Source organism: Grampus griseus, assembly GCF_964374135.1.
Source record: "Grampus griseus genome assembly, chromosome: 12".
Taxonomy (NCBI): domain Eukaryota; kingdom Metazoa; phylum Chordata; class Mammalia; order Artiodactyla; family Delphinidae; genus Grampus; species Grampus griseus.
In genome coordinates, this window is record NC_139006.1 from 27,169,067 (window position 1) to 27,195,837 (window position 26,771).

Here is a 26,771-nt window from a genome sequence, read left to right on the forward strand (position 1 = left end):
ACAACTGGAACTTGGAAAACCTGTTGGGTAGAGTCCAATAAAGCTTAGCATGATGTCTGTACTATGACCCTGCAATTCTACTCCTAGGCAGAGAGGAGTACCTGTGCCCCAAAGTTCACGGACTAGAATATTTGAAGCAGTGCTATTAATAGTATTTCCCAAACTGGGAATGAACCAAACATCCATTGGATAAATAACGTGGTTTATTCACGCAATGGAATACTATACAGCCACGAAAAAGAACCATGTACAAATACATGCAACAAAAATCTCACACACTGTAGACCAAATAAGCCAGTACAAAAGAATATATACTGTTTGATTCTTTTCATATAACATCCAAAAACAGACAAAAGTAACCTATGCTCTTAGAAGTTGAGATAGCGGTTACCCTTGGGAGGCAGCTACTGGAAGGGAGCAGGAGGGGCTTCTGTATTGTTTGATATGGGTGCTGACCATATGCATGTTTTCCGTTTGCGAAAAACACCAACTTATATATATATATGTTACTCTTCAATAAAAAGTTAAAACAAAATAATGTGCCTCTGCCTGGATAATCAGCTCAGACTGAAGAGATGATTCCTCTCGGCCATCCTCTCAACTCCTAACTGCCACTCCCAAATGGTGTCAGCCCCTAACAAACTAGATTTGCTCTAGGTCTGGCTGCTAAAGGAATAGGCCTACCAAAATGTGAAATCCTAGTTTAAACCTCTGCCTTCCTGCCTATGAATTATTCACTTTTTACCCTCCTCCCTAGTACACTCAAGGGCCCTCCTGCTCTCTCTGCCCCAAATCCTTACTCAGGAGTAAATGCTCCTTTCAGGGAACATTTAAGTAAGTATCAGTTTTGCACCCAAAGGATGGAGCTCCAATAGTTAATGTTTCCAGTTGCAGGTAGCAGATGAGCAAGGAGTCCTTTAGGCCTAACGCCCTGGAGGCATGTAATGTGCAACTGCAGTGCAGGCCCGACCTGGGGGTTATGGGGTGTTCAAATCTTGGCTTTGCCGTGGGCAACTTTGTGTCCTCTCTGTCTCTCGATTTCCTCATCATTAAAACAGGGATAATGGTGCTTACCTCACACAGTTGTTGTAAGGATCACATATAATACATTTAGAAAAGTGACTGACATAAGGGAGGAACTTAGTAAATGTTAGCTGTCAACATGGCTTTACCCAGGGTACACTGTCCCCAAGAACACATGGCCTAGGGTAAGTCTAGGTAGCAGAGGGCTTTGGAGCTCACCCAAGTCTCGCCAGGCAAACCCAGGAGAGTACTCCTGTGTGCCCTATATTTGTTAGGTAGTGCAGTGAGAAGCAGGCACACATGCTCCAGGGCTAAATGGGAACGGGGGAGGAACTGGGAAGGACATGAGGTGGAGAAGAGCTGGCTGTCCCCCAGCCCCACGTATATCTACTAAATAAGTCTATCATTAAATAAATGCATGCATCAGCCACTGTTATTGACTGCCTTCAATGAAATGCTGTTGTCAGAGGTTGAGAAATGAAGAAACTTCCTATCACGTGTGTAGCATTTGATGTAACATCGACCAGGGAGGTGGTGATATCATACATCCATGCTTCCTGTTTGACCAAACGGCCATGGGCATTACGGTACAACTGTTACTACAGGGCCGTGGTCCCTGGGTCTGGCCTCTACTTTGAAAACCTGAGGTAGACAACAAAAAGTCACTTCCTATTAATCATGTTCAGTAGCTAGAATATTTACACTGGCAGTACTTCCCCACAGGCAGATTTGCACAAGAAGCCAGATCCTCATTAGGATACTTGAAGACTTACCAAAATAACATAATGCAATAAACTAAGACAGGCTGAATAAATACCCAGAAGAGCTAAAGGGACTGCAGATCTAGACAGCTGACAGCTGACAATGCTTCTGTGGTCTCTCCTCTGCTGATGCACATCACTCCCACCTACAAGCCCATCTCACTTGTACCCCACCACTCTGCTCTGATGCCCTATAAATACTATTAACGTGAATTCAGGCAGCAATCATACTTCCTCAATTTCCAAGTTTGGGGAGGGGTAGGCTAGGAAACCCTGTACTGATAATCTACCTTTCAGAGTCATCACAAAGATTAGTTAATTTAAGTCACAGTCTCTAATCAATCCTCTCTCTGAAGGCAAATTTCTCTGGGAAGTCACACTGGAGTGGAGGCTTGGTGGCCCAAGTGCACAGTCACCACCCGCAGGTTACGACAACCCCCTTAGAATGCAGTGGGAAACGGCCAGGTTCTCTCCGTGAACACTGGCTACGTGGGGCCCTTGCTTTATTGGATTCCAGGCCCAAAGAGTTCCATTTGTATGCTCTCAGTTACACCACAACCAGCCAGTTTCCCAGCCCATTCCTCACGATTTCTTTCCACAAATGCTGTAGCTGATTCTCACTTCTACTTTCATCCGCAGAGGACAAACTGAATGGCAGGTCTGAAAATGCCCTTGAGCCACTTCCAAGAGCAGCTTACATCACTGGCTTGACAATGAAAAGCCATCCTACCACTCCTAACAGTTTCCACTAGTCTTGGATAGAAAATCACCAAATATTTAGACTGCAGATGTGTGTGGAATCGTCCCACAAGCTTTTACCCTGGTGATGGCAGTTCTTCGTCAATCACTGCCCAGACACCTAACTGCAGCAGGAGACGTCAGGAAGGAAGAGCAGAGAAGGCAACAAGGCCACCAAAGCTCGAAGGGCAATGGCTGGGATGCCGCACCCTCTGGCGAGGCTCCACACACCCCTCCACACATGCCAGACCGCTCAGACCGAGAGCCCACTCCAGCTCTCTGTGCACCTTTCTATCCACTAAAGGCCTGGGGACCCCACCTTCCTTTCCTCTTGGTTTTGCCATCACAAATTACTCCATCCTTTGGGGATTCTTCTCTCTCCCAAATTACCCATGGAGTAGGAGAGAGCAGAAGAAGGTTAAAAATATGCCTTATGACTTGCTTAGAATAAACTAAGACCATTACATGAGGACAGTGGTAGGAAATAACAGAGAAGTTTTTCATACTCTACCCAAACTATCACAATACTTTCTGGCACCTCCCCCAGAACTGAAATGAACCTGGGCATGTAACACCAAGAGCTCACCACCCCTACCTCCCCAGCACCAGCACCAAACTGTAGCTGGTGAATGGCAGCCACCAGGCAGAACTGCTACTATTTATTTTCCCCAATGACTTATGGTGAACCACCACTAAGGCAAATGACCATCTCTGTCAGAAATGGTAACAGTCTGGAGATGGACAGATTGTGGAAGGAATGGAAGTTAGGTAACCTGTGTTGTCCTGCTAGAAGGTCTGCTACTCTAACACCGTGAACAATCAACACACATAAACAAATTAAGAGACTACAGTTTTTTAACAAGTTCTCTGGATAATTACAGAAAGAAATGTCTTTAAAAACCATGCATGAAATAAGTGATTTTTAAAGGAGCATGTATAAATTGCTCTGCTTTGCTCTTTAAATTTTTCACTACATATAAAAAACTGGCAAGTTTTCTAAACAGTGATAAATTAAGAAAAACAATTCACACTGGTGTCAGTTTCCGAAGAGTCACACAAGAAGCCAGGGCTGATAACTCTTAAGGGTTCTGAAATGGCACATGCAAATTGTGAATGGGGACGAGACGCCAGACCCACTGTGCCAAGTACAACGTGGTGACAGAGGAGCAGGTACTGGTTGTTTCTCGGCCAAAGGGGGTAACGGATCTACAGCATGCAGCACTCGTAACCCAGACCCATCATCAGGGTGAATTCCTACGAAGTCTCTCAGTCAGCTTCCTTTACCACCACGCTGCCGCCTGCTCCCCACCCCGCCACCCCAACTGCAGTTCCATATATAAAGCTGAAGAAAATGTGCAAACAGGTTCACATGGGAGAGGTTCACCAAACGTTGAGAAAAGCACCTACGGCATTTTGGTTCAGTAAAGATATGAATTACATCCTTGATAATTAGAAACATTCATTGCTATTGTAAGAAACTCTTAAGAGAAAGCTCCCCAAATCCAAAACAATTTTATGCTGGAATTTGAAATGTTCTATCTAGTTCTAAAACTGCATCATATTAGCAAATGAAGTAGTTATTATTTATAATAAAATTTAATAACTGGTTAAAATTCTAGGTAATTTTTATGACCATCTAAAATTTAGTTTTAAACTTATAATTTTAGCAATACATATTGAACACTTACATTCAATTGTACAGAACGCAATTCATTTAATCTTGAAAAACACTAACAAAACTAAGGAAATAAGTACACACACCTCCGAATCAGTACACTCTCTCACCAGTTCTACAACTGCAATAAATTTAATACTGTAAATAAACACTGGACAAAGCAGAGCACTGGCGAAAGAACTCAGAGGTTTTAACAAGTCATTTTATAATTTTTATGAGCTAAGAGAGTGGAGGCAAATGGAATTCTTAGAACATTACTTAAAAATAGATTTTTAAAGACAAAGGTCCCGACTCACTCTTATATACACACACAAAGTTCATCTGTCACAGACAGCAAATGTTGAATTTATACACTGTAGTTTCCAGCAGCATCCTGCACGTTGAGAATAATTAAATTAAACAAGGATGTCAGATCTATGGAAGATGGACCATTCAAATCTGTACAAGAAAGAACACAGCTGTTCTGGTGCTACTGCATATGTGATGTGCTCACTGCTGCTTCTCAAATGCAAAAACCAAGTAAATACCTGAAAAGAAAACCAATAAAAGTTAGAGCTTGGTTTCTCACATCCTCAGGGCAACAATCTTGGTCTCGTTCATAATTTGGTGAAAATTCTCAAGCAGCTTTTGAAAAGGAAAAGTTCCATTATTTCTAGGAGTTCTTCAATAATTTTGAGTCATACTTAGGCAGATATGGGATCATATCTGCTTACTTGAACACAAATATCCACTTACTCCACATCACAGCCCTGGAGAAAACCAATTTAACAGCTCTAAAAATCTCTACTGACCGTTTGAGGAAAAAAAAAAAGTATAAAAGCAAAGAAAATGAAAACTGGAAAACCTTATGATTTAATTCTTTTTACCTGGAATAACTGCACTACTATGAGTGCAGGGGTAATCTAAGTTTGCTACTCAGGAGGGGAAAAAAACCCTAATAAAAATGGTAAGGAACACATATAACGTGCATGTTAAAATTCATCCAGTTATCCAGTGGTTGTGTCGTAGGGCCTGGTAAGGAAAGTGAGCCAAAAGCCACATGACAATCGACAGTCCCAGCCCCAAGAGCACTCTCCCTTAAATAAGGTTTCCGGCTTTGATGTGTTCACTCAAAGACATCTAAATGCATCTATGGTTCCCCATTCTGAACCACACTGAAGTTCAAACTTATTATATCTTCTTTTAAGATACTGATAGATTTTATGATTATGAAAACGACTGAGAAGACAAATCCTCAAAACATCACAAAAATGTTCAGGGTGTTCACTAGAACATTCACCCAGCAAGTCGAGATAAGAAGCCACGTGATGAGGAGGCCTCGCCCCTTGGGTCAACTGTAGAACAGGGGACGGATGAAGGACAGCAGACCACATAAGGGCCTCCCAATCCTCGAGTCCTCGGCCTCTCCAACCCAGCCTGCACAGGAGCACCACGGCAGTCTCCCCTAACATCATTCTGGTCATGCTATTCTTTACTCATTCTCTAGCTCCTGAGTCTTTTAGGAGAAATAAATATGGCTGGCAGCAGAATAGACAGATGGGGAGAAAATAGGCAGGGTGATCATCAACACTGTGGATTCTTCTTGAGGGGAAGGAAGCAGAGCAGCCTAAAGCACTCACTGGCAAGTCCTGAGGCTCAGGACAGGCCGGCATTGCTGAGCTTGCCGTGCACTCCAAGTGCTCTTTCTGCAGCAAACGCTGCCAAACCCACCTCAAACACATCTATACCCACTGCAGATAACCTGGCAGTCCTGACCTGCCTGGATCTAGGGTCATATAAAACCAGCGCTTAATTTCAGATCAGCAATGAATAACTTTCTCTCCTTTCTTACTCAAAAATTCTGGAAGTCTCACTAATTATATAAAACACCTTCTGTGCCAGCATTTCAACTGGGATTTAAACAAAAGAAACTTAAACCACTTCTAAAAGCAGATCAGCAACAATTCTCTTTTCTTCCACATTTAAAGCATCTTCTAGAGGAGCAGCAGGCTCTGGTAATACGAGCTAAATGATTAGACCAGTAGGAGTCTAAAATATAGCTTCTTAGACTGTGGCACCAGCCCACAAAGCCCTCCAGGTTAGAAAAATGTAATTCATCACAGGGCAGATGGACCCTGACACACTGACCCTGGTTGCCCTTTGGCCATTGTTCCTTTCCTATTGCTTTTCTCCTCTCTAACCCACCTCTTCTTCAACTGTCTGGGAGCATCTAATTCTTCACTTGTATATTACTGCTAAAGTCCATGTTTAATATAAAAATACAGTGCTCATCTGCAGCCAGCACCACCATCACGACCTTTGACCTAGGTCGTTCTGTTACACGGCACTTTGGAATTGGTGGGACATCTAAGGTAGTTGGCATATCTCCACTCCAGGGAAACCAAAGAAATGTGTCGGTTTCTGCACATATTTCTACGTTTGTCAGAGATTACGTCTCTAATATCTTCCAATCCCATTTCTACCGAGGTCACCAATATTCTGAAACTGGATCAAAGTGTGCCTTCTTCCCTTTTCCTCTCTCTCCAATTCAGCAAGTTCTAAGAATTTTCCTTTCCGTGGGTGTCCATGAGGCCATGGCTACGAGTGTGGAGCACCTGGGCTAGCTCTCTGACCTCAGCCAAGCTATTTGCCTGCTTTCCTATCTGTGAAAAGAAGACAGAATTAATAGTAGTCTACTGACAAAGCTGTGAGGATTAAACGAGGCATAACACAGGAAAAGTTTTGAACAGTGACTGGGCCCAAGCTAAACACTCAGTAATACGAACTATTATTATTTTCCAGATTTCACTAGTTTTTATTAAGCTCTCCTTCATCTGTTTTCCCCATTACAGGAACTTCAGCATGTAAAACAGTGTGCCCAAAAGTCACTTATTTATGTCTGTTTCTTCTACTGGATAGTACACTTCTGGAAGGCAGAGAGGTAACATTTATTTTTTTTATCGTCCAAAGCCCTTTCATAGATCTTTATGTAAGTTAATATTCAAAATGTTTATCAAATGGGTTATCTCTGATTACCTTTGATTTTTCCTTCAACATAATCAACAAATATTTAACCAAAGAGTGGGAACTACCTTTTAAGTCATCAGGGCAACCATATAAGGGTATCACCATCCTGGCAGGGAGGCTCTGGGACTTCACAGACTGGCCAGGCCTCTGACCTCTCCTCCAAAGACAGGTGCCTCACTTCAGAATGTCTCTACATCATGGCTGTTCCCAACCACACACCCTCTAAAACATCCTGCTCAGTGCTGCTTCACTAAATGTTCTAGTATTTATTATGACCTCACTGTCAACGCCAGAGAGGCCAGAATCAAATAAAATACACGGAACTGCTCCATAAGCCAAAATTTCCAGCAGAAATGTAAGGTAAAGACGTCAAATACAGATGGCTTCACAGTAACAAGTAGACAATGAAAATGTTTAAGAATGCTCGTCAAAGTTTACGTTAAGGAACATCCTGCATATATTTTCTCTTGGCACTAAATAGCCGTGCAAGATGGGGAATTAGACATTTATAGGAATTTTGTGCATAACACAATCACCCCCTCATACAAATTAATATATGTCAGAAAAATTCTAAAGTTTTCAGATTTTAACAATCACTTTGAAGCAATTTTTGAAAATGTCAGTAAATCTACACTGATGATATACTCACTTGTAGCTTCCCATTCTGATTTACTTAAGGTTCCCTAAAATTTAAAAAAAAGAAAATTTCAGATTGAATATGCAAGTACATATATACTTATTTTTCAATAATGGACAGAGGTCTCCAAAACCCTAACTTCATTATAAATACACATACAATTTACTGTTAATATTATTGTGATCTGAATATAAAATAAATCAATGAGATTAACCTTTAATGCCATCTTCTCACCACTTTTGCGCTCCTGCCAATTCTCTAAACCACTGATTCTCAACCAAAGGGTGAATCTGCATAAAGAGGGTATTCGTGTGTAACTGGAAAAATTATCTAGCTTACATTTTTAACTTGGAAAATGGAAAAAAAAAAAAAAAAGAGGCCTATCTTGAAACATCAAATAATACTGCAGGAGGGAATAAGATTTTTGTGTTTTTACAAAGGAAATCACAAAATAAAGTATGTATCATACAAAGGAAATAAATTGTATTTAGTGATGTACTTGCTACTTTGCAAAGGCCCTGAGTAACAAGATATACAGTGGCAAGTTTAGTGACTAATATAATTTTGAAGAAGTGATAATTATGTAGCATTCATAATTAAGGAAAATGTGAACTTCCACATAGAAGTCAGAGAAAATGAAGATGTAATTTTTCCCCATCTAAGTTCATAAGCCCCTGAATTTTATCTATGGAACACCACGAGTCAGTAGTGTCCAGGTAAAGATACAATGGTATAGCAAGAAAACTCTCAAGCCAAGCCTATAACTTTTCTCCCATCCTTATTTCCTCCATTCTCAGTTCGTTAAAGTACATTTTATTCTATATTCTACAGTTATAAAAAGTTATCACAACTTAGGGGAAACAGACTACTGTATATCTGATTTGCAACTCAGTGAACTCAAGTATTATAAATCAGTGAAATAATTTCCTAAGTTTCCATTTTTCTATAAAGCATGTTAAAAAATAAAAACTTACCAATGGCAACCTCACTTGACTGTTCTTCATGTACTTTGCTGCATGTTCATAGTCATCCGCCTTCTCAGATGCAAGTTTGGAATTCTCGTTTGCAGGATATGGCTAGGGAAGCAAGTGAAACTCCTAGTTGAGACATTACACTGAAATTTACAATTCAGAATTAAACACACAATCACTGAAATAAAATAATTAAGACAGTAATCTTTAAGTATTACTTCAGGAATACAAACTACACATGCTTTTGAAATATAAAAAAAAAGGAGTGAAGGGAATCCTCTCTGAACAAAGCAGCTGCCATGGTCAACACTGAGCATGATCAGAGTATCTACAATCACAGAGTCTACACAGGGACTGAATAGCATCCTGAATTGCCACCAAGGACCACTGGCTGCAAACACCTTTACCTACCTGACTCCTGGTCAAAGGCTTTTTCTGTTATGACTCTAAGCTGAAGGAAGTTATCAGAAGGGCTAAACATTCATTTGAACATTATGGTGACTTAGCAGCCATGGAAGTATGAACAGCAACTGGAAATAATACAAATGAAATGCTCAGTCAACAGAACCTTGGGAGTTCCAGAAGAGAAAGAAAATATGCAGCCTCCAATACAGGTCGTCTCCATATTTACATAAAATCTGAAGAAGGGCCTCAAAACAATGCTGTTCTAAAAGGTATGCTGGACAAATGTTTATTCAAATTACTTTGAGCACTATTTTTAATCCATTTTAACATCTCTTTATACTACAAAGTGCTTTGTAATGCATGTAAATAAAAACAATGAATTACACACTCATGTAGCAACCATCTGCTCTGTAAAGGTTATATACTCTTTTAATTCCTTTCTTTGCCCTGTTACAACAAACTAGCTAGCAAGGAACCACTTTAGATGTACATCTTCCTGAAGAATTTTTAAGAAACTGATCCAGGAATGTTTACCTTGCTATCTTCTTTTTCCCCTTTATAAGTATCCTACAGTAAAATCAGACATTAGAAATTTATCTACGTGTTTGCTGTTTAAAAAGTATTTAGTTTTTTGGACTTCCATAGTGGGGAGAGGCCAGGGTGCTGCTGAACATCCTACAGGGCACAGAGCAGCCCCAAATGCCAACAGTCCTGACGTTGAGAACTCTTATGTTAAAGCTCTGTCCTAGGGCTTCCCTGGTGGCGCAGTGGTTGAGAGTCCGCCTGCCGATGCAGGGGACACGGGTTCGTGCCCTGGTCCGGGAAGATCCCACGTGCCCGTGAGCCATGGCCGCTGAGCCTGCGCGTCCGGAGCCTGTGCTCCGAAACGGGAGAGGCCATAACAGTGAGAGGCCCACGTACCGCCAAACAAAAAAAAAAAAAAAAAAAAAAAAAAGCTCTGTCCTAGGTGCTGAAGAGTCTAGAGTTGGCACCAATAAGCTGTGTAACTTATATAAATACTGAGTGTGTACATGGCCTTGAAAGAAATCTCAGAGACAGCCAAACAAGTTTATTACCACCTGGAATTTTTACACCTTTTCTAAATACTCACCTCCAGGGCCTGCATTCGTTTTAACAGCATTTTATTTTCATTGTTCTTAATCTTTTCCTCATAGAATTCCAGAAATGTTTTTTTGTAGACTAGTTTCATATTGTACTTCTTCGCCATTCTGTCCAAAAAAGATTATTTAATGAAAAGGCTTCCAAAATATTTGTAATTCCACACGCAACAGTAACACCTTCTGGGCTTAACTAAAAACCTTTACAAATTCACAAGAGGACCATGGAAAATGAGTGAAGGGCAACACACCACTGACCTGAAGGAAATGTGCAATTAAATCTCACTGGGTCACAGGGAACTCCAGTAACATAACAGGCCAGGAAATGAAATGAAAGGCTGTGAGATGGGGACCACAGGCTGTAAGGAACACTTTTCTACCAACTCCATTTCATTTGACTCGATCCCTCACAGTGGCATTGAAAATAGTGGCCAATTTCCTTCTTAAAATAGTCTCTTTCATCTACTGGATTCCCTGGCAAGACACACTATTAATTTTTATCCTACATCTTGAACTGCTTCTTCACAGTTTGTTTTACAGGTTTCTTTTCCCAACTTCCAAAGGTCATGGTTCTGAAAAGTGGGGCCCAGAACCTTGCTCACTGTCACTCCCTGATGTATACAGCTTGCCAACAGCTATGGTAGCTCAGTCCTGGCCTCTGTCACTGCACTGCTCCCTAGAAATCTCCACCAGGACTGTCACAGGTGTGCTCTAACTCTCCACCTCCAGGGCTGAATCCCACTAGCCTGTTCTTCTGCCAGTCTTTGCTATTTCAGTAAATCTATCTAACGATCCACGTCTCCCCCTCTCTATGCCCAGTGTTCAGCACACCACTATGTCCTCTCCATTTACCTATACAACACACTTCAAACAGGCCCACTTCTGACCCCGTCACTCGCCACCATCCTGCTCCAACACCATCACCACACAGCTGTACCACTTCGCTCGTTTCGCTGCTATTCTTACCCTCCCTCAACCAATTTTCCAACTGCAGCCAGATTATGCTTTTAGCAGTGCACAGGTCACGTCCCTCCTTCACACCCTTCACTGGCTCTCCAGCACACTTAGGGCACAATTCAAAAGCCTTTAACATGGCCTCTAAGGCACTCATTTATACAGGAGTGCTGCCTCATCTTGAGCCAGCTGGGCCCTGATTCCTTAAGGCCCAGTCACAGTGGCTTTCCTTCAGCTCCTTGAACTAGCCAAGCTCTGTCCATCCCACTTCGCGGTCCCTTACGCCTGGAACACTCTCCCTTCCAGTCTCCAACTGGCCAACTAGACAGCCTTTAGATGTTGACTTAAACATCACTTTTTCCAAGGTGGCTTCCTTAAATCCTCAATGACATTAGGTCTCCCGTTATGCTTTGCGTGTGTTATTTTTTCCGAGTGCATTTGCTGAAGTTGATTACTATGTAGCTGTAGACAACAAAAGGGAACCTGAGGATGATTTCAGGTAGCACAAAAGGAGGAGAGGAAGAAAGGGAAAAAGTCTGAAAGGGGACTTGTGAGGTGACAGATGAGGGGACAGAGTGAAGGAAACATTTGCGGGCCACTTGGATTTGCATGTAAGAGGCATACGTAAGGCAGGAGTCCCTGTAATTAGCATTAGCCCTCCTTGGAAAGACAACATGAGTAAATATAAAAGCCTCTTCTATTCCAGGTAGTTCATTTTCTATCATAAATATCCAAAATGAGACTTTACAAATGAAACCAAGCTTTAACCCTAAGACATACCATAATTACAAAGAACTGAGACTCAATTTGACCAATCTGAATAGGTTTGCCATGTAAAAGCTAATTAACGAAATGGCAGAAGGGTATCTCAAAATCCCTATGCATTTTCTGATTGTCTCCCTGAATGAATACCTGTCTTAAATAATTTAAAAAAATTTAAAATATTAAAGTGATACTTTATGACTTTATATGTTTATAATCATTAGGCAATATAAGCAAAAAAAATTGTTAGTGTATGCCTAGCATTTTTTTAAAAAAAACTTTCATTTTATTCTTTATATTTTGGCGTATACTTAAATCACCAACTTTGTCAACCCCAAACACCAAGCTAACATACCAAACATATAAAACAACATACTAAAAATGTTTAATATTTTTCTTTCATAAAGTTGAAGAGCATAACATTTCCCCAAAGTTTGCTAATTATAAGGAAAATGTGATATAAATTTTTTAATTTTATAGTTCATATTTATAAATTGTGCATAGTATTTTCCATGTTTAGTCACATGCTACTTCATTTTCTCATATTATTGTATATAATTTTTATATATTGTAGAACTCCTGAAAATCCTACACCCATAATTTTACAAGCTGCCTGAGACACAATTCAAATAATCAGCAGCCAAATATAAGTAAAAAAAGTAAAGCTCTTCCTCTTCCTCAGTTAATAAAGGCTTTGTTTTAAAAAGAAGGAAATGCAGTTTGGTCAGCTGTGACATGGCCTGCATTTAACTGGACTCTTCCACGTTCCCTATCAGGGAGATCCCCAAGACCAAGAAAAGGCCTTGGGGCCTTACCTGAAACCCCAGCTTTCCCTGTGCCTGTGGTTTGCCAGGACTCCTAGGAATTCAGGTGCATGAGTGAATACATTCCTGAATCAGGAATTCCTGATTACTCATTCCTGAATAATCAATTTATTCTTGCCATTGCCCGTGAGACAGAGGCCATTTCATAAGCTATAGCGAAATATAAAACAACTTTTAATACCTATCCCTGTCAAAAGGAGGATCTCTACTTTGGGAAGACTCATTTTATGTTACCAAAGTACCAGCAGTTACCTAAAAACAAGTCTTTTGCTATTTATAGTGTCAGTTATTTTCTTCCACAACTTGCAGGCAACAGGCTCCCTTTCTTGCCTACAGGATGAAATAATTCCAGGAATAAAAGAAACTAAATGAGTAAGGCTGCAAGAGACCTATGCCACCAACCCTGGATTTGAAGTTATTATTATTATTTTTTTTAAATAAGGCTATACTTCTTCTTAGGATTCCACTTAAAATAAGAAACAAACATAAATACTGATTTTTTTTTCCTTTTCTTTCTCTCTTACGCAAAAAGAGAATAGTTAACAGATTAATGACATTCTTACTCATTTAGCAATGGAAAATAGACCAAGAATTCAGGGACATCCACAACACCTTCCAAGTTGAAGTCATATTTGCAGCCAAATAAAGGATAAGCTCCTTTCTTCTGAAATTTCACAGTATATATTTCATTTCCGAATGATTCTGTTTCTGAAGCTTCAAGGCGTCTTCTATAAAAGTTATCCCCAAACCAAAACAAAAAGATTAAATTTGTTATTAGGTCAAATTTATTTTGATCAGATTAAATATGGGAGGGGGACACACACATGATGCAATTTTATAAAGATTAGCTTTTAATTGGATTTGAGCTACTTTTAAGAAGCGATACACTAAAAGATCATTAACAATCTCACTAATAAAATTATGCTGGAAGTAGGTTTCACTATCATGACAGCTGGTTAAGTCCCAATGCCTCACATCTGATCTGGAGTTTGTCTAGCAATACCACCTCTGGCTTTTTGGCTGGAAGTAACATCAATCTCCAACTTACACAGAAAGATGTTTTAAAGGTTCATCTGCAAATCTAACTTTTTAACTTAAAATTTGAGTATCTACTCAAATACATTATCAAAGTGCTCAGCCCTTATAAGATCAACACGGCATGTTCTGTAAACTTTATTCCTAATAAACACTTGCTACTCTAAAATAAGCTTAATTTTGAGTATTTTATAAACCACAACATATAAAAGTACTTACATCAATTCAAAGCTATTGGGAGTGGTACCAATAAAATAGCCTCCAGGGCTCAGTCTCTCACATGCATTTCTGAGCATGACGTCAGCCTGCTCATAGGACTCGAATGAGTAATGGCAGACAAACTGACAACTGCAGATGTCAAAGCACATTTCTGGGTCACGAAACTTATCAATCAAAAGTTCCTGAAACAAATTAAAATGGGTCAAGACTTTGAAGTTGGCTGCGACATAAAAATTTAGTGAATTAATTTCTAGAATTAGGATCCTTAAAAGTAGACATGACCTCCCACCAACCTACTCTTTCTCATTACATATCATAAAGATCATAATAAAAACGTTCTTTCTTTCTGATTCAACAGAATTTGATTCCCATTTTCACAGTAATTTTAAAAACTAGGGATTCTGAAATAATGCTAAAAAATATATCAAACGTGACATTTAAAGGAGTTGAACCTTTAACTGGCTTTACTTGAAAACTAAATAAAATGATGTTGAACAGTAACTTGGGTTTAAAAAAAAACACAAAGCTGGTCTTTGGGACATTTTTTACTTTTTAGGCTGCGCCATGCAGCTTGCGGGATCTTTAGTTCCCCAACCAGGGACTGAATCCAGGCTACGGCAGTGAAAGTACTGAGTCCTAACCACTGGACCACCAGGGAACTCCCTGGGACATCTTTTTAAAACGTAGAAGTGTTTTTAAAGGTTTCCAACTTTCTAGCACTTTTCCTTCCACTTTCACAACTGCAAACAAAATGTGTAGGGTTACAGGTATCTATAATAGTTCAATGAGCTAAGGAGTCAGAAAAGAAATGTTCAAGGGGGGGACTTCCAGCATTTCGAGTGCCTCTATAGTCTTGAACTTCAGCTGTTAAAGAGATTTGGAAACAGGTGTCACCAGACTGTGATATGTTGGGAAACCACCCAAACAAATTACAAGGTAAACAAAATGAAGTGCAGATCTATTTCAAAATACTAGAAAATAAATCGTGTCCAAACAGAGAAGCAACAAATGATTTCCAAAGTAAAAGTATTAAAAGCTAAAAATTCCCAGAAGTATTCACTGGGTCATTTAAGGAAATTTATCATTAATGGAATTTCTAGTTGAAACTCAAAATCCATGTCCTAAAGATTTTTAATGTTTCAAAGCAAATTTTTAAAAAATGAGCTGATTTTTAAAGCAAACCATTTACTCATACTAAAATATAAAAACAAATAAAAAAAATACATACCTTTGAACAATCAGCAGTTATAAATTCTGCACTGAAAATATATTCATTATCACGACAACGATTTTTCATGTCCTCGTACCGTTGCTGACACTGTTTGACAGAAACATCAGCAATATCTGGAAGGCGGACGGGTATTAGTAATGTCAACAAAGGCCCACAGAGTTAAAACGGAAATGCAAAAATGGCACAAATCTAGACTTCATCTCAACTTTTAAACTTTGGCAGCGAATCTAGCCTTAGAAAAGCAAAAAACGTTCTATTTCCTTCAAAACAAAAGAGAAGAAAGTCTTTTGTTCCAATGGAAATGCCCTCTTATTTTTCAAAAGGAATTAACCACTTTCTCAATAGGTAGTGACAACAGAAAAGTTCTACCATGATTTTTAAATGCTTATTCAAAGTTAAAAGCAGAAAGTTTAAATTCCAATTTGGATTATAAAACCTAACACTATACGCTCAGCTCTTTATAGTTTCTTAATAAAATGTTATTTGCCTTTTCCCAGTGTTGACATTTGCACTGCAGGTACAAAAGCAACGGTGGGTACTTTGTCATGAATACAAGGTAGGGGCACCAAAGGTACTGGTAATACTTGATATATTCTTCACTGCTATAAGCCAGCACAGAAAGAAAAAAGGGGGAAAAAAATCCAATTTCATTTAAGAATGTCCTTGATAAGCAGTAAAAATTAATTTTATGAAATCTTCAAAACATTTCTGCTACATAACAAAGTCTGCCTGAACAGGACTGGTGTGACTGCACTGTAAGCTGTACTGCCCACTTTTTTCACACAAAATTGTTTCACTTAAAGAACCACTGACAGACAAACTGGTTATTCAGACTTCGGAATTTGGCAGACCTTTTCTTCATAGTGAAAAAAATGAGCCTGTCATTTCATGAAAACTACAGACTGTATTTGTTACCAATGATAAATTTGAGCTTTCAAGTGAAAGTTCCAACTCTGATAAACTTTTATCTACCACCACCGGCTGGGCATCTTCCCAATACTTAAGACTTTTCTGACCGATGGTAATATTAAACAAATGTGATTTCCTGATGTCAACATTTAGAAGATTTGCATAACTTTAGTGAACATTGTTTTCCAAATATTACAAAATCTTGCAGGGCGAAGTGCAAGATAGACCAATGGATTTAAATATAACAGAACACAAAAAGTTCACCAATATGGTTTCAGATTCCACACTGTAACTAACCTTTAAAGGAACTACCACTTGCCGAATTTTGATGTAGTATCAAAGATGAATATCCTCAATTATCTGAAAAGGCTATTAAAATACTCCATTTCACAACTACTCATCAAATAAAATAAGACATCAAAACATATTGATGCAGAAACAGGTGTGAGAATCCAGTTGTTTTCTATTATTCCAGACTCTAAAGGAATTTGCAAAAGTACTTTTAAAATGCCAGTCTTCTCACTACATTTTATCTGTAATAAATATTTTTTAAATTCTTGGTTTTAATGTCTATAATCAGCAGATATAACCACATATGCAAAAGCTTTCTGGGGTCCTCAATCATTTTTAAGAATGTACTGTGGTCATAAAACCAAAAACTCTGACAAGTGTCGATTTAGGCAATACTACTCCACAGGTGGTGCTGGGCACTTCCCACAGCAAGGAACATGACATCATCTTGTCCCTCTTCAGGGTTAAGACTGACCAGCAGATTCAGGCACTTGATTCATCCAGTTAAGTTCCTATCAACTTTTCACCTAATAGCTTAGATCTATTATTTTACCAAGAGTGGAAAAATTTATTCATCATGATTTTTCAATAAAGAGGTATTTTTCTTTTCAACCATTTGGTTACGTTGAAATATGGTTTATACAGGGTTAGAGAAGATAAATACTCGCCACTTCCTCCCTTAGTTTATGAATTTCAGAATGAGTAAGTTTCCTTGCTCCCTCCAAGTGTGAACGAGATTTTTCCCCTTTATTTCATGTTTCAATCCACTGTAATCACTGTCTTTTTAAAATAATTAATTAATTAATTAGTTAATTAATCTTGGCTGCGTTGGATCTTTGTTGCTGTGCGCGGGCTTTCTCTAGTTGCGGCGAGTGGGGGCTACTCTTTGTTGCAGTACACAGGATTGTCATTGAGGTGGCTTCTCTTGTTGTGGAGCACGGGCTCTAGGCACACGGGCTTAGTAGTTGTGGCGCACGGGCTTAGTTTTAGTTGGTCCGCAGCATGTGGGATCTTCCCAGACCAGGGCTCGAACCCGTGTCCCCTGCATTGGCAGGCGGATTCTTAACCACTGTACCACCAGGGAAGTTCCTTGTAATCACTCTCTTTTTTAATGAAGAAACTATCCTATCTTTGACCAGTGAAAGCCTTTCCAAGTTTATGCTTCAAACATGGAGTCCAACATGACTCCAATCATCCTTATTTTTAACACCATCAGTAAAGTCTCATTACTCATTTTAGAAAACACCCATCTCATGCCTAGCCCCCAGACATCTTCTGGTAAGGTATTTTGGTATTATGTCCATAATGAGGTCTTTCTTATTTACATTTACCTGACAGACCACAAATTATTCTTTCCCATGCCATTATCTGTCTTACCAGTACAAACGAGCTTGTCAATTCTTCCCTTTTTCCACTTGAGCAAATCTCCACCTTTACCACATCCCAGGTCCAAAACAGTGATATCACGTTTTTTTTTCAGTCGCACCTTTTCTAAAAATTCTCCTAAAAGAGAAAATTAAGTCATAATAAATGATCTCTTCTCCATTTTTACTAAAGCATAAACTGTTACTCCTAATAACCTACTAACTTCTGCCTGACACGTACAGTAAGTCCCCTACATTCAAACTAGAGAACTTTCAAAGATGTGAATGTGTGTTCGTTATGTCCAATTATGTAAGTTAGTTCATGTGTCTGGCGTACATTGTCACATGCATGCTCTACAAGTGATTGTGCTTTTGTGTATTTTACGGTAAAGTACTGTACAGAGTACAGTAGTACAGTATTATTTCAAGCCCCGAAGGTCCAGAAGCTATTGTAAAAGCAGTGGTGATGTAGCTGGTACTGCTAAGAAGGGCAGGTTGTTGTAATGTACTACTGTACTTTTCAAGGAACTGTACTATAAGTTTAAAAATATTTTATGTTTGTTTTTTATGTATTATATGTGTGAGAAGTTATGATAACCTATTACAGTATAGTACTATAAAGCAATTGTGTTAGTTGGGTACCCAGGCTAACTTTGTCGGCCTTACAAACAAATTGGACTTATGTACATGCTCTCAGAACAAAACTCGTTCTTGTGTAGGGGACTTAGTGTAATATAAACACATTCATTTATGTAATTAATTCATAACTTCTAGAAAATATTTCAAAATTTGACTAAGAGTTAATTAACTTGATCCTTCAGCATTAAAGATGAAAGAGTATGTGTCTGGTATTTTAGAAGCTAAGACAGGTTTTTGAAGGTTATTTTCAGAATTTGATTCAACATTAAATAGCAAACATTTTATTTTTTCTCTCTCATTTTATTAAAAAGAAGTTTAATAGTACAAAGAAGCCACATGACCTTGGTGGGTCAATAGCAAACATTTTAAATTCTAATTAATACAAGAATACCCAACACTTGCTCATGATAAGAAAAAAATTATTCATAATTTTTTGTAGTTCTCTTTCCAAAGCTAAGTGTTTAGCTTACTATACATGTAACAATTATGGGATCACAAGAGACCTTGGTTTTGATAAAAGATGTCAAGCTTACCTCTAAACTAGTCAAAAAACTATACATACCTCTTAATTTTACTATCATCAGAATTCTTAAAACTCTGAAATAAAAATGGAGTCTTTTATCCCAATCTACCAAATCACATTAAGATCCAAGGAATAACATTAGCATGTCCCTTACATCAATAGCCAAATGGTTCAAACATAAGTTAAAGGCATATTAATATTCTTAGACAATGAAATATTCAGCAATTCTAAAATTGGATAAAATACTGAATCCTAGATCTACTCTTCCTGTCTATCATTCTGAGTTTAATGTTTTCTATTTCTTATGTGTACTATTTTGACTGCTAGAATATTCTGTATAAGTACTTCTGCCTTTCTCTGTCACAGAAGTACAAGTGTTCCATATTCAACTTTCTGCTATGAATCTTAAAAAAAAAACAGCATAAAGTATAATACGGAAAGAGTGAAAATAAGAATTATAAAATCTCTTTATTTCCACATAAGATTAATGAGAGGGGAAATCTTCATGAAACATTATTCAAAGATATCTTTATCACATTCAAGCATCATACTCAACTATCACTAGCTATAAGTAGCAACAAGGAAGCGAAAATGAATGACAAAGAATGGGTGTTGAGAAGAAAAAGAAAAAAGGCAGCAAGGGAATTTGGCACAGACCACACTGATTACAGCAGGACCAGAAAGACAGGTGCAGATAGCAAAGCACCCATTGAGAGAGTTGCTGGAACAGCTGAAGAAGAAATAATACCATAAATATGCAGAGAGATAAATTTTTGCCAAGTCTGACATACGTGTTTTTAAAAACTACCCATTTCCCTGTTTATAAAAATAATACAACTAACAATGTGAAAAATAGTGAACTTAAAAATATTTACTCAATGAATAAATACATAAATAAACAACACATTAGGAAAAATACTCAATGATAACTTATCTGCATTACTGAGGATGATGAGGAAAGGAAGAGAAAAACTGAAAAGAAATTAGGAACAGCAACAAAAGATTACGAGTATAGAGCAAAAATGCCATAATAAGTAACCTAAAAAAAAAATAAATAAATAAAAAGAAGTTCGTTTATTTATTTACCCTGGCTGACAAGTAGCAGAGTCAAATAAGTCTTATTTTTATAATAAAACAAAGAAAAATATTAAAATGTGTTCGAAATAATGAGTCTAGTTCCCACTCCTGACACTTCTCAGAACGGATAATTTATCTTTTAAAATTACTAAATTATTGTTAAAACTAGTAGAAAGTAGCCATAATTAGCACTTTATTCTTTTCAGTGTAAATATGAAAGCATTCTCACTTTTTCTGAGGTTGGCTTTTTAGAAAACAAAAACAGAAACCAAAATTTAAAAAAAACCTTTTTGTGAAAAACTCCAAAATCTACTGGCTTTTAAAAATTCTCTAATCTCAGGTAAGTGACTATTTAATATACTTGATACACAAAGCAATAAATATATTCTGAATCATATTTCCTCCACTGACTTCCATTTTAATATCAAAGGTGAGTTTCCATACATAAAATGCTGTCTAAAAAGCTGAATGTCTTCATCAATCCTCAAAGTAAACTTTATTTCTCCCCAGAAGAAAAAACAAGTTCAATGGACAATCAATACACATGATGACCTTTACCAACTCATTAAAGGCCTAGAGATAAAAGATCATGGCACTGTCCATTTTCTTGACCTAATGGAACCCAAATGTTTAATTCAACAATATATCATTGCTCCAAAACTATTAGAGTAAAATAGATTATTTAATAGCACTAGGTTAGCTTGATTCTAAATGTAAATTAGAATCTGAAAGAATCTAAATGTAAATTAGAATCTGCCTTCTGAAAGCCTGATTAACTCATCAACTTAATATTAATTAAACACTCATTGCTATCTTATGTAGTCAATCATAAGTAAATATGAAAAAAATTTACCTAAAAGGCTTAGTTTCAGTTTTGGCTCCAGTCTTATAAAGCCAAGCTTTGATGATTAAATGAATGGTAACTAAAGACCTAGTAGCTTTGTGTATGATTAACCATTTGGGGAGTAAAAATGAGACATAAGCTGAAATTAAAAATTCAAAACTATAAATCAAAAAACAAACATACCAATGAGGACACTTTTCATCCAATTATTAAAGTTTCTTAGGTAAAAAATTCTACTTTGGCTACGCTTCTCCAAACCAACTTCCTGGAGTTCATTGTAGTGAGCGGCCACTGCTGAGCTGTGTCCTTCTTCCAAGTTCTGAAAATAAAAGAATTGAATAAAATTAAGAAGCTGAACATGAAAAAAATTAGTCTAAAAGAGCATCTGACCTATATACGGATAAAATACTACTGAAATTGGTAAACTTCATTAAGCAATGGCATAACCACAGAAATCCTAATTATAATCACAAGGAAGATTTTCCCCTGTTCCCTATTTTTAAAAACATCTCCTGATTTAAAAAATTTTCATCTTGATTTTCATCTATAGAATTTTGGTGTTAATGTATTAATAAAACCAGTACTCTTCCAGAGTTCTGATTTATTCAATTCAGTAAATGTCAGTCAGTGGATGAAGTTCCTACAAGAATATAAAATAGAAATAATACATTTATTATATTACTATAAAATTGTTGTGGGCATTAAGTGAGATAATATACACAAAGAGATGGGAACTCAACAGGCTATGTTCAGTGTCAGTGATTTCTATTATTTGCTATTAACCTAATTCAAGTTTCAATTTGTGCTCTCTATCTAAGACCCTAAGCATTCTGCAAAAATGCCAGGAAGGTAAAGGGCTTCAGATCCCCCCACTCCCCTGCTCAACCAAAGTGTTTCATCTGACATGTAAAATAGGTAAAAGGTTTACGATTTTCACTTGAAAAAAGGGTTCCACTGCTAGTAAAAGTTTAAAAACTACATTTATGATACAAGCTCCTCTCTGTTACAAAGATTTGCATTCCACCAATGACAAACATGTGGCTTATCTGCTACTTTCTTCCTGAGGAGTGATGGCAGAATTTTACTCATTCATTGAGTAATCCAGATTCCAACTCAGATCCCGCCACAATATAGTATTTCCAGATGAAAATGACTTGCTATCCCTTGCTTTATAATATTCTTGCTAAATACCAGGCTTAGCTAAAATTGTATGTAACTACCCTAATAAGAAGTGGAAACACCATAGTTTAAGGAATTACATTAAGAAAAAAATGTAAAGCTGGGTATCATCTTGATATTTATCATTGTAAGTGATAATCTCAAATACTTCAGACACAAAAGAGATGAACACCTAATTACGAAGGAAAAAAAAGGATGAACACCTAATTAAAAGAAAAAATAAGAGATGAACACCTAATTAAAAAGGGAAAAAAATGAACACCTAGTTAAAAGGGAAACAAAATTTAAAAATTAATTAGGAACACCTAATTAAATCATCTGGACCTTACACTGTTGTGTTTTTGAAAGTACTAAGAAAAAGCAAACTATAAAAACTACCTTTCAAGTTTCTAGTTAAATAAGATTTCCGAAATAAGATAAAAATTATCTCATTAGTAGAAGTTGTACCTACATAGAAAATAACTAAATTACAAGAGTTAAAACCCTACTCTATCTTAAGGTGATGTCTATTAAAAATAGAACATTCCTACAGATGGTCAAAAAGCACATGAAAAGATGCTCAACATCACTAATTATTAGAGAAATGCAAATCAAAATTACAGTGAGGTATCACCTTACACGGGTTGGAATGGCCATCATCAAGAAGTCTACAAACAATAAATGCTGGAAAAGGTGTGGAGAAAAGGGAATCCTCATACACTGTTGGTGGGAATGTAAACTGGTACAAACTGTACAACCACTATGGAGGTTCCTTAAAAAACTAAAGATAGAACTACCATATGATCCAGCAATCCCACTGCTGGGCATATATCCAAAGAAAACCAGAATTCGAAAAGATACATGCACCCTAATGTTCACTGCAGCACTATTTACAATAGCCAAGACATGGAAGCAACCTAAATGTCCATGACAGAGGAATGGATAAAGAAGATGTGGTACACATATACGGTGGAAAATTACTCAGCCATAAAAAAAATGAAATAACGCCACTTGCAGCAACATAGATGGACCTAGAGATTATCATACTAAGTGAAGTCAGTCAGAGAAAGACAAATATCATGATATCACTTATATGTGGAATCTAAAAAATGATACAAATGAACTTATTTACAACACAGAAATAGACTCACAAACTTGGAAAACAAATTTATGGTTACTGAAGGGGTAAGGTGGGAGGGAGGGATAAATTAGGAGTTTGGGATTAACATATACACACTACTATATATAAAATAGACAATCAACAAGGACCTACTGTACAGCACAGGGAACTCTACTCAATATTCTGTAATAACCTATATGGGAAGAGAATCTGAAAAAGAATGGATATATGTATATGTATAACTGAATCATTTTGCTGTATACCTGAAACTAACACAACATTGTAAATCAACTATACTCCAATATAAAATAAAAATTAAATTAAAAAAAGAACATTCTTAAGTTATTAAAATTATGTAAAAAAAAGGTATTATTTCACAACTGCTCCAGATTTCAATCTGACATATTCCATTATGAATAAAAGAAAATACACTCAAAATACCTTTTGCTTTTCAGGAACATCTTCAAGTTCTATTTTTCTCCTTTTCTGAGTGCCATCTCCAGTAGGTTCATCTTCTGGAAAACCATCAGTTTCCATTCTTCTTTTCCTTGAAATGCCTTCATCACCACCAGAACCTTTTTCCTCTGGGGCAATTTCAGCATCAAGTTTTCTTTTCTTGGATGGAGTGTCTTCCCCACAACTAGAACTTTCCTTTACAAGATCATCTTCAAACTCCATTTTTCTCTTTTTTGGAGTGTCTACTTGCCCACAATTAGGAGCCTTTTCAGAAAGCCCAGTCCCAGGAGAGGTTGCGTTTTCATTAACAATGCATGAAGACTCTGTTTCTGAATCTACTGATGTTTTTGCCTCTTCACGAGAGATCTTTTCACATTCCTCTGCTTTTGCAGAATTTTCCATTTTTGATTACTTAAATAGATGGTAAAACTTCATGAACTAACACTGGAATGGCAAAAATTTCATATTACTTGTAAACGTAATGCTAAGACTTTAAAAACAATTTAAACCAGAAACTAGTCATTTAATTTCAGCGATCAACTAAGAGTTTAAAAAACCTCATTAAAGAATATTGAAAACAATATTGATATATATTGCATATGAATTTCTGAAAATGCTAATGTGGAAGTACTAATTATAATCCCGGAACACTTCTACAATCTTGTCCATAAAAGTTACCATTGGCATTAAAACTGACGAAGTCGTGGTAAATGAAGTCAGTTCCATTTCTATCCTGATTCTTACCCTACAGCCTTGGTTCCCCAAATGTGCGATGGACACTATAACAAACTGATATGGGCACGGGAGAATATTTCAAAATTTAAGGCAAAGGTAGTGACATCTGACATCTGGAAAATATCACAGATACAGCTTCAAATAGAGCATAGTTTTAACTGAGTAGATTGCACTACATTTCTTATGTATACTACTATATATAAAATAGACAATCAACAAGGACCTACTGTACAGCACAGGGAACTCTACTCAATATTCTGTAATAACCTATATGGGAAAAGAATCTGAAAAAGAATGGATATATGTATATGTATAACTGAATCATTTTGCTGTATACCTGAAACTAACACAACATTGTAAATCAACTATACTCCAATATAAAATAAAAATTAAATTAAAAAAAAGAACATTCTTAAGTTATTAAAATTATGTGACACCAGAACCTTGTGAAGCTGAGACTGGTGGTACCACAGAAAATCAGTGTAAAACAGGAAACGAAGTTGATGTCAAATCCTATCTCAAGGCTTGAGAAGATATCCAGTACTCAACAGATGTACATATTCCACTAGTATGCATTCGTGGTTAGCTAAGAATTAAACACAATTTTTTTTCAATCCATGCATTATTTTTAAATACAAAGTTGTTAGGACACGCTTATTAAATTGTTTGGACTAAACTATTTAATAAGGGAAACTGCTAGGTATTTCTTTTGGCCTAGGGACACTGAAAGCCAAGAACAGGAGAAGTCTGGGAACCTACAGTTGACTTCTAAAATCCTTACTTCGTAATGGGTGTCAGAATTAGGTAGAAAGTGAAGAAAGTAGAAATGGGTGGACAAGAAGTTTCAAGACCCAGCCTGCAACTTAATGACCATTAGTCTCTTTCAAATGTTCTTAAGCCTATGTGTGAAATGGGAGGGGGAGAAAAATAAGTGAGCTATTTATTGGACAGGAATTTATTAAGTCATTCAACAAGTTGAGTGAACGCCTACTACAGAGAAGCTCAATAAGACACTATGTGAATTAGTCTTCAAGAAGTTTACAGTTGATATACTATTAAAATGTTAGGCTGTATTATTCAATCCAAATGTAAAAGAAAAAGCAAAAGTCCAAAAATCAGTGAGATTCAGCAAATTCAGAACCTGAAAATTATGAAGCAGGGGGTGTTCCCTGTAAAGAAACAGAATAAGAAATAAAGTCGCTTAATGGAATGGGTAAAAACAAGTCACTCTAAACCGGGAAGGGTTTCAAGGGATATTAACTTTCACTACCCAAGGTTTGAGGTAACAAAATACCAAAACGTGCCAAAACAGGAAGAAATGACTCACAGAGAAAAAAATTACCCAGAAATGTAATTTTATGAATACTACTTAAAATGATTATCTAGTAAAACTATCCACCAAATTATCAAGTCCCTATCCTCTCCTCCCTACCATTTATTTCTTAATAAGGAAATAGAAACTGGTTTTAATTTCAAATAAACCAATGTAACTTATCCTTAGCTATAAATAATTTTAGCTGTAAATGTAATATCTAAATTCACTGTTGGGAATAAAAGTTAATTTTATTTATATTTATCTGTGATATTTCCACAGATGAGATGCTCTAAAGACAATTCGGTCAGAATAAACGACACGGATTTCCAAACGAACCCAGAGATGGATAAGCCTGAGGCCGAGCGTCTAAGGTGAACAAAGAGTAAGGTCCAGACCCAAGAGGGCTGTCCTTCGGAACCCTCGAGGAAGAACTCAGGTACAGAGTCGACAGATACACAGATGCGCATGAACGACCACACCTGCATCTCGGTGACCTGCGCGGCAGTCACACCCGAGGTTTCACGGGAACCGCCGGCCTGGGGACTCGAGCTCAAGCAGGTGAGCTCCACGCCCAACCCGCCGGCGGGCCGGGTCTCCTCGAGCCCGAGGACTCACTGAGCTGCCCCGGCGCCGCCCGGCTCAGGTTCCAGTCTACTACGCAGGCCAGGCGGCCGGCCGCTCCGGCTCCGGCAGCCCGGCGGGCCTGAAGCCGCTCTAGGGCCTCCCGAACCCGGGCCGGCTCTGCGCGGAGGGGCGTCAGCGCCCACGGACCCGGCACTGCCAGCGGTCTGAGGGCCTCTTCCACCGGGTCGGGCGCGGCTACACACAAAGAGTACGAAACCCAGCGTTGCAACCAAACACTCACCGTCCAGCCATCCGCGACTCTGTTTGCGGAAGCGGCTCCGCGCCACGCGCACGCTGTGACGCCACTTCCGGAGACCGCGGGTCATGCGTCCCGGAACCCCGAGTCCCGGCGTGCCG

The 26,771-nt window shown here is 37.9% G+C and overlaps 1 protein-coding gene across 2 annotated transcripts; it reads right to left on the reverse strand.

Moving 5' to 3' along the window:
• Window positions 1-207: 207 nt before the first annotated feature.
• On the reverse strand, window positions 208-26,711 carry RNMT (RNA guanine-7 methyltransferase). 2 transcript variants are annotated; one of them, XM_082667398.1, is made up of 11 exons: window positions 26,656-26,711; window positions 23,726-24,184; window positions 21,190-21,325; window positions 17,937-18,062; window positions 15,357-15,472; window positions 14,129-14,310; window positions 13,438-13,602; window positions 10,328-10,445; window positions 8,815-8,916; window positions 7,853-7,886; window positions 208-4,724 (listed from the first exon to the last, which is right to left on the reverse strand). In XM_082667398.1, exons 2-11 carry the CDS (start codon window positions 24,140-24,142, stop codon window positions 4,687-4,689), a joined length of 1,434 nt encoding a protein of 477 aa, XP_082523524.1. In that variant the 5' UTR covers window positions 24,143-24,184; window positions 26,656-26,711; the 3' UTR covers window positions 208-4,686. The 2 variants fall into 2 exon arrangements, with proteins under 2 accessions (XP_082523524.1, XP_082523525.1); XM_082667399.1 differs by lacking the exon at window positions 26,656-26,711 and adding an exon at window positions 25,617-25,645.
• Window positions 26,712-26,771: the final 60 nt, after the last annotated feature.

Excerpts from the sequence above, each read along its gene's own strand:
- RNMT (XM_082667398.1), bottom strand. The coding sequence starts at position 24,142 with ATGGAAAATTCTGCAAAAGCAGAGGAATGTGAAAAGATCTCTCGTGAA. Across the intron at positions 18,063-21,189 it reads GATGAAAAGTGTCCTCATTG|GAGAATTTTTAGAAAAGGTG; the intron begins GTATGTTTGTTT and ends TTTCTCTTTTAG. Across the intron at positions 15,473-17,936 it reads TGACAAGCTCGTTTGTACTG|ATATTGCTGATGTTTCTGTC; the intron begins GTAAGACAGATA and ends TCCGCCTTCCAG.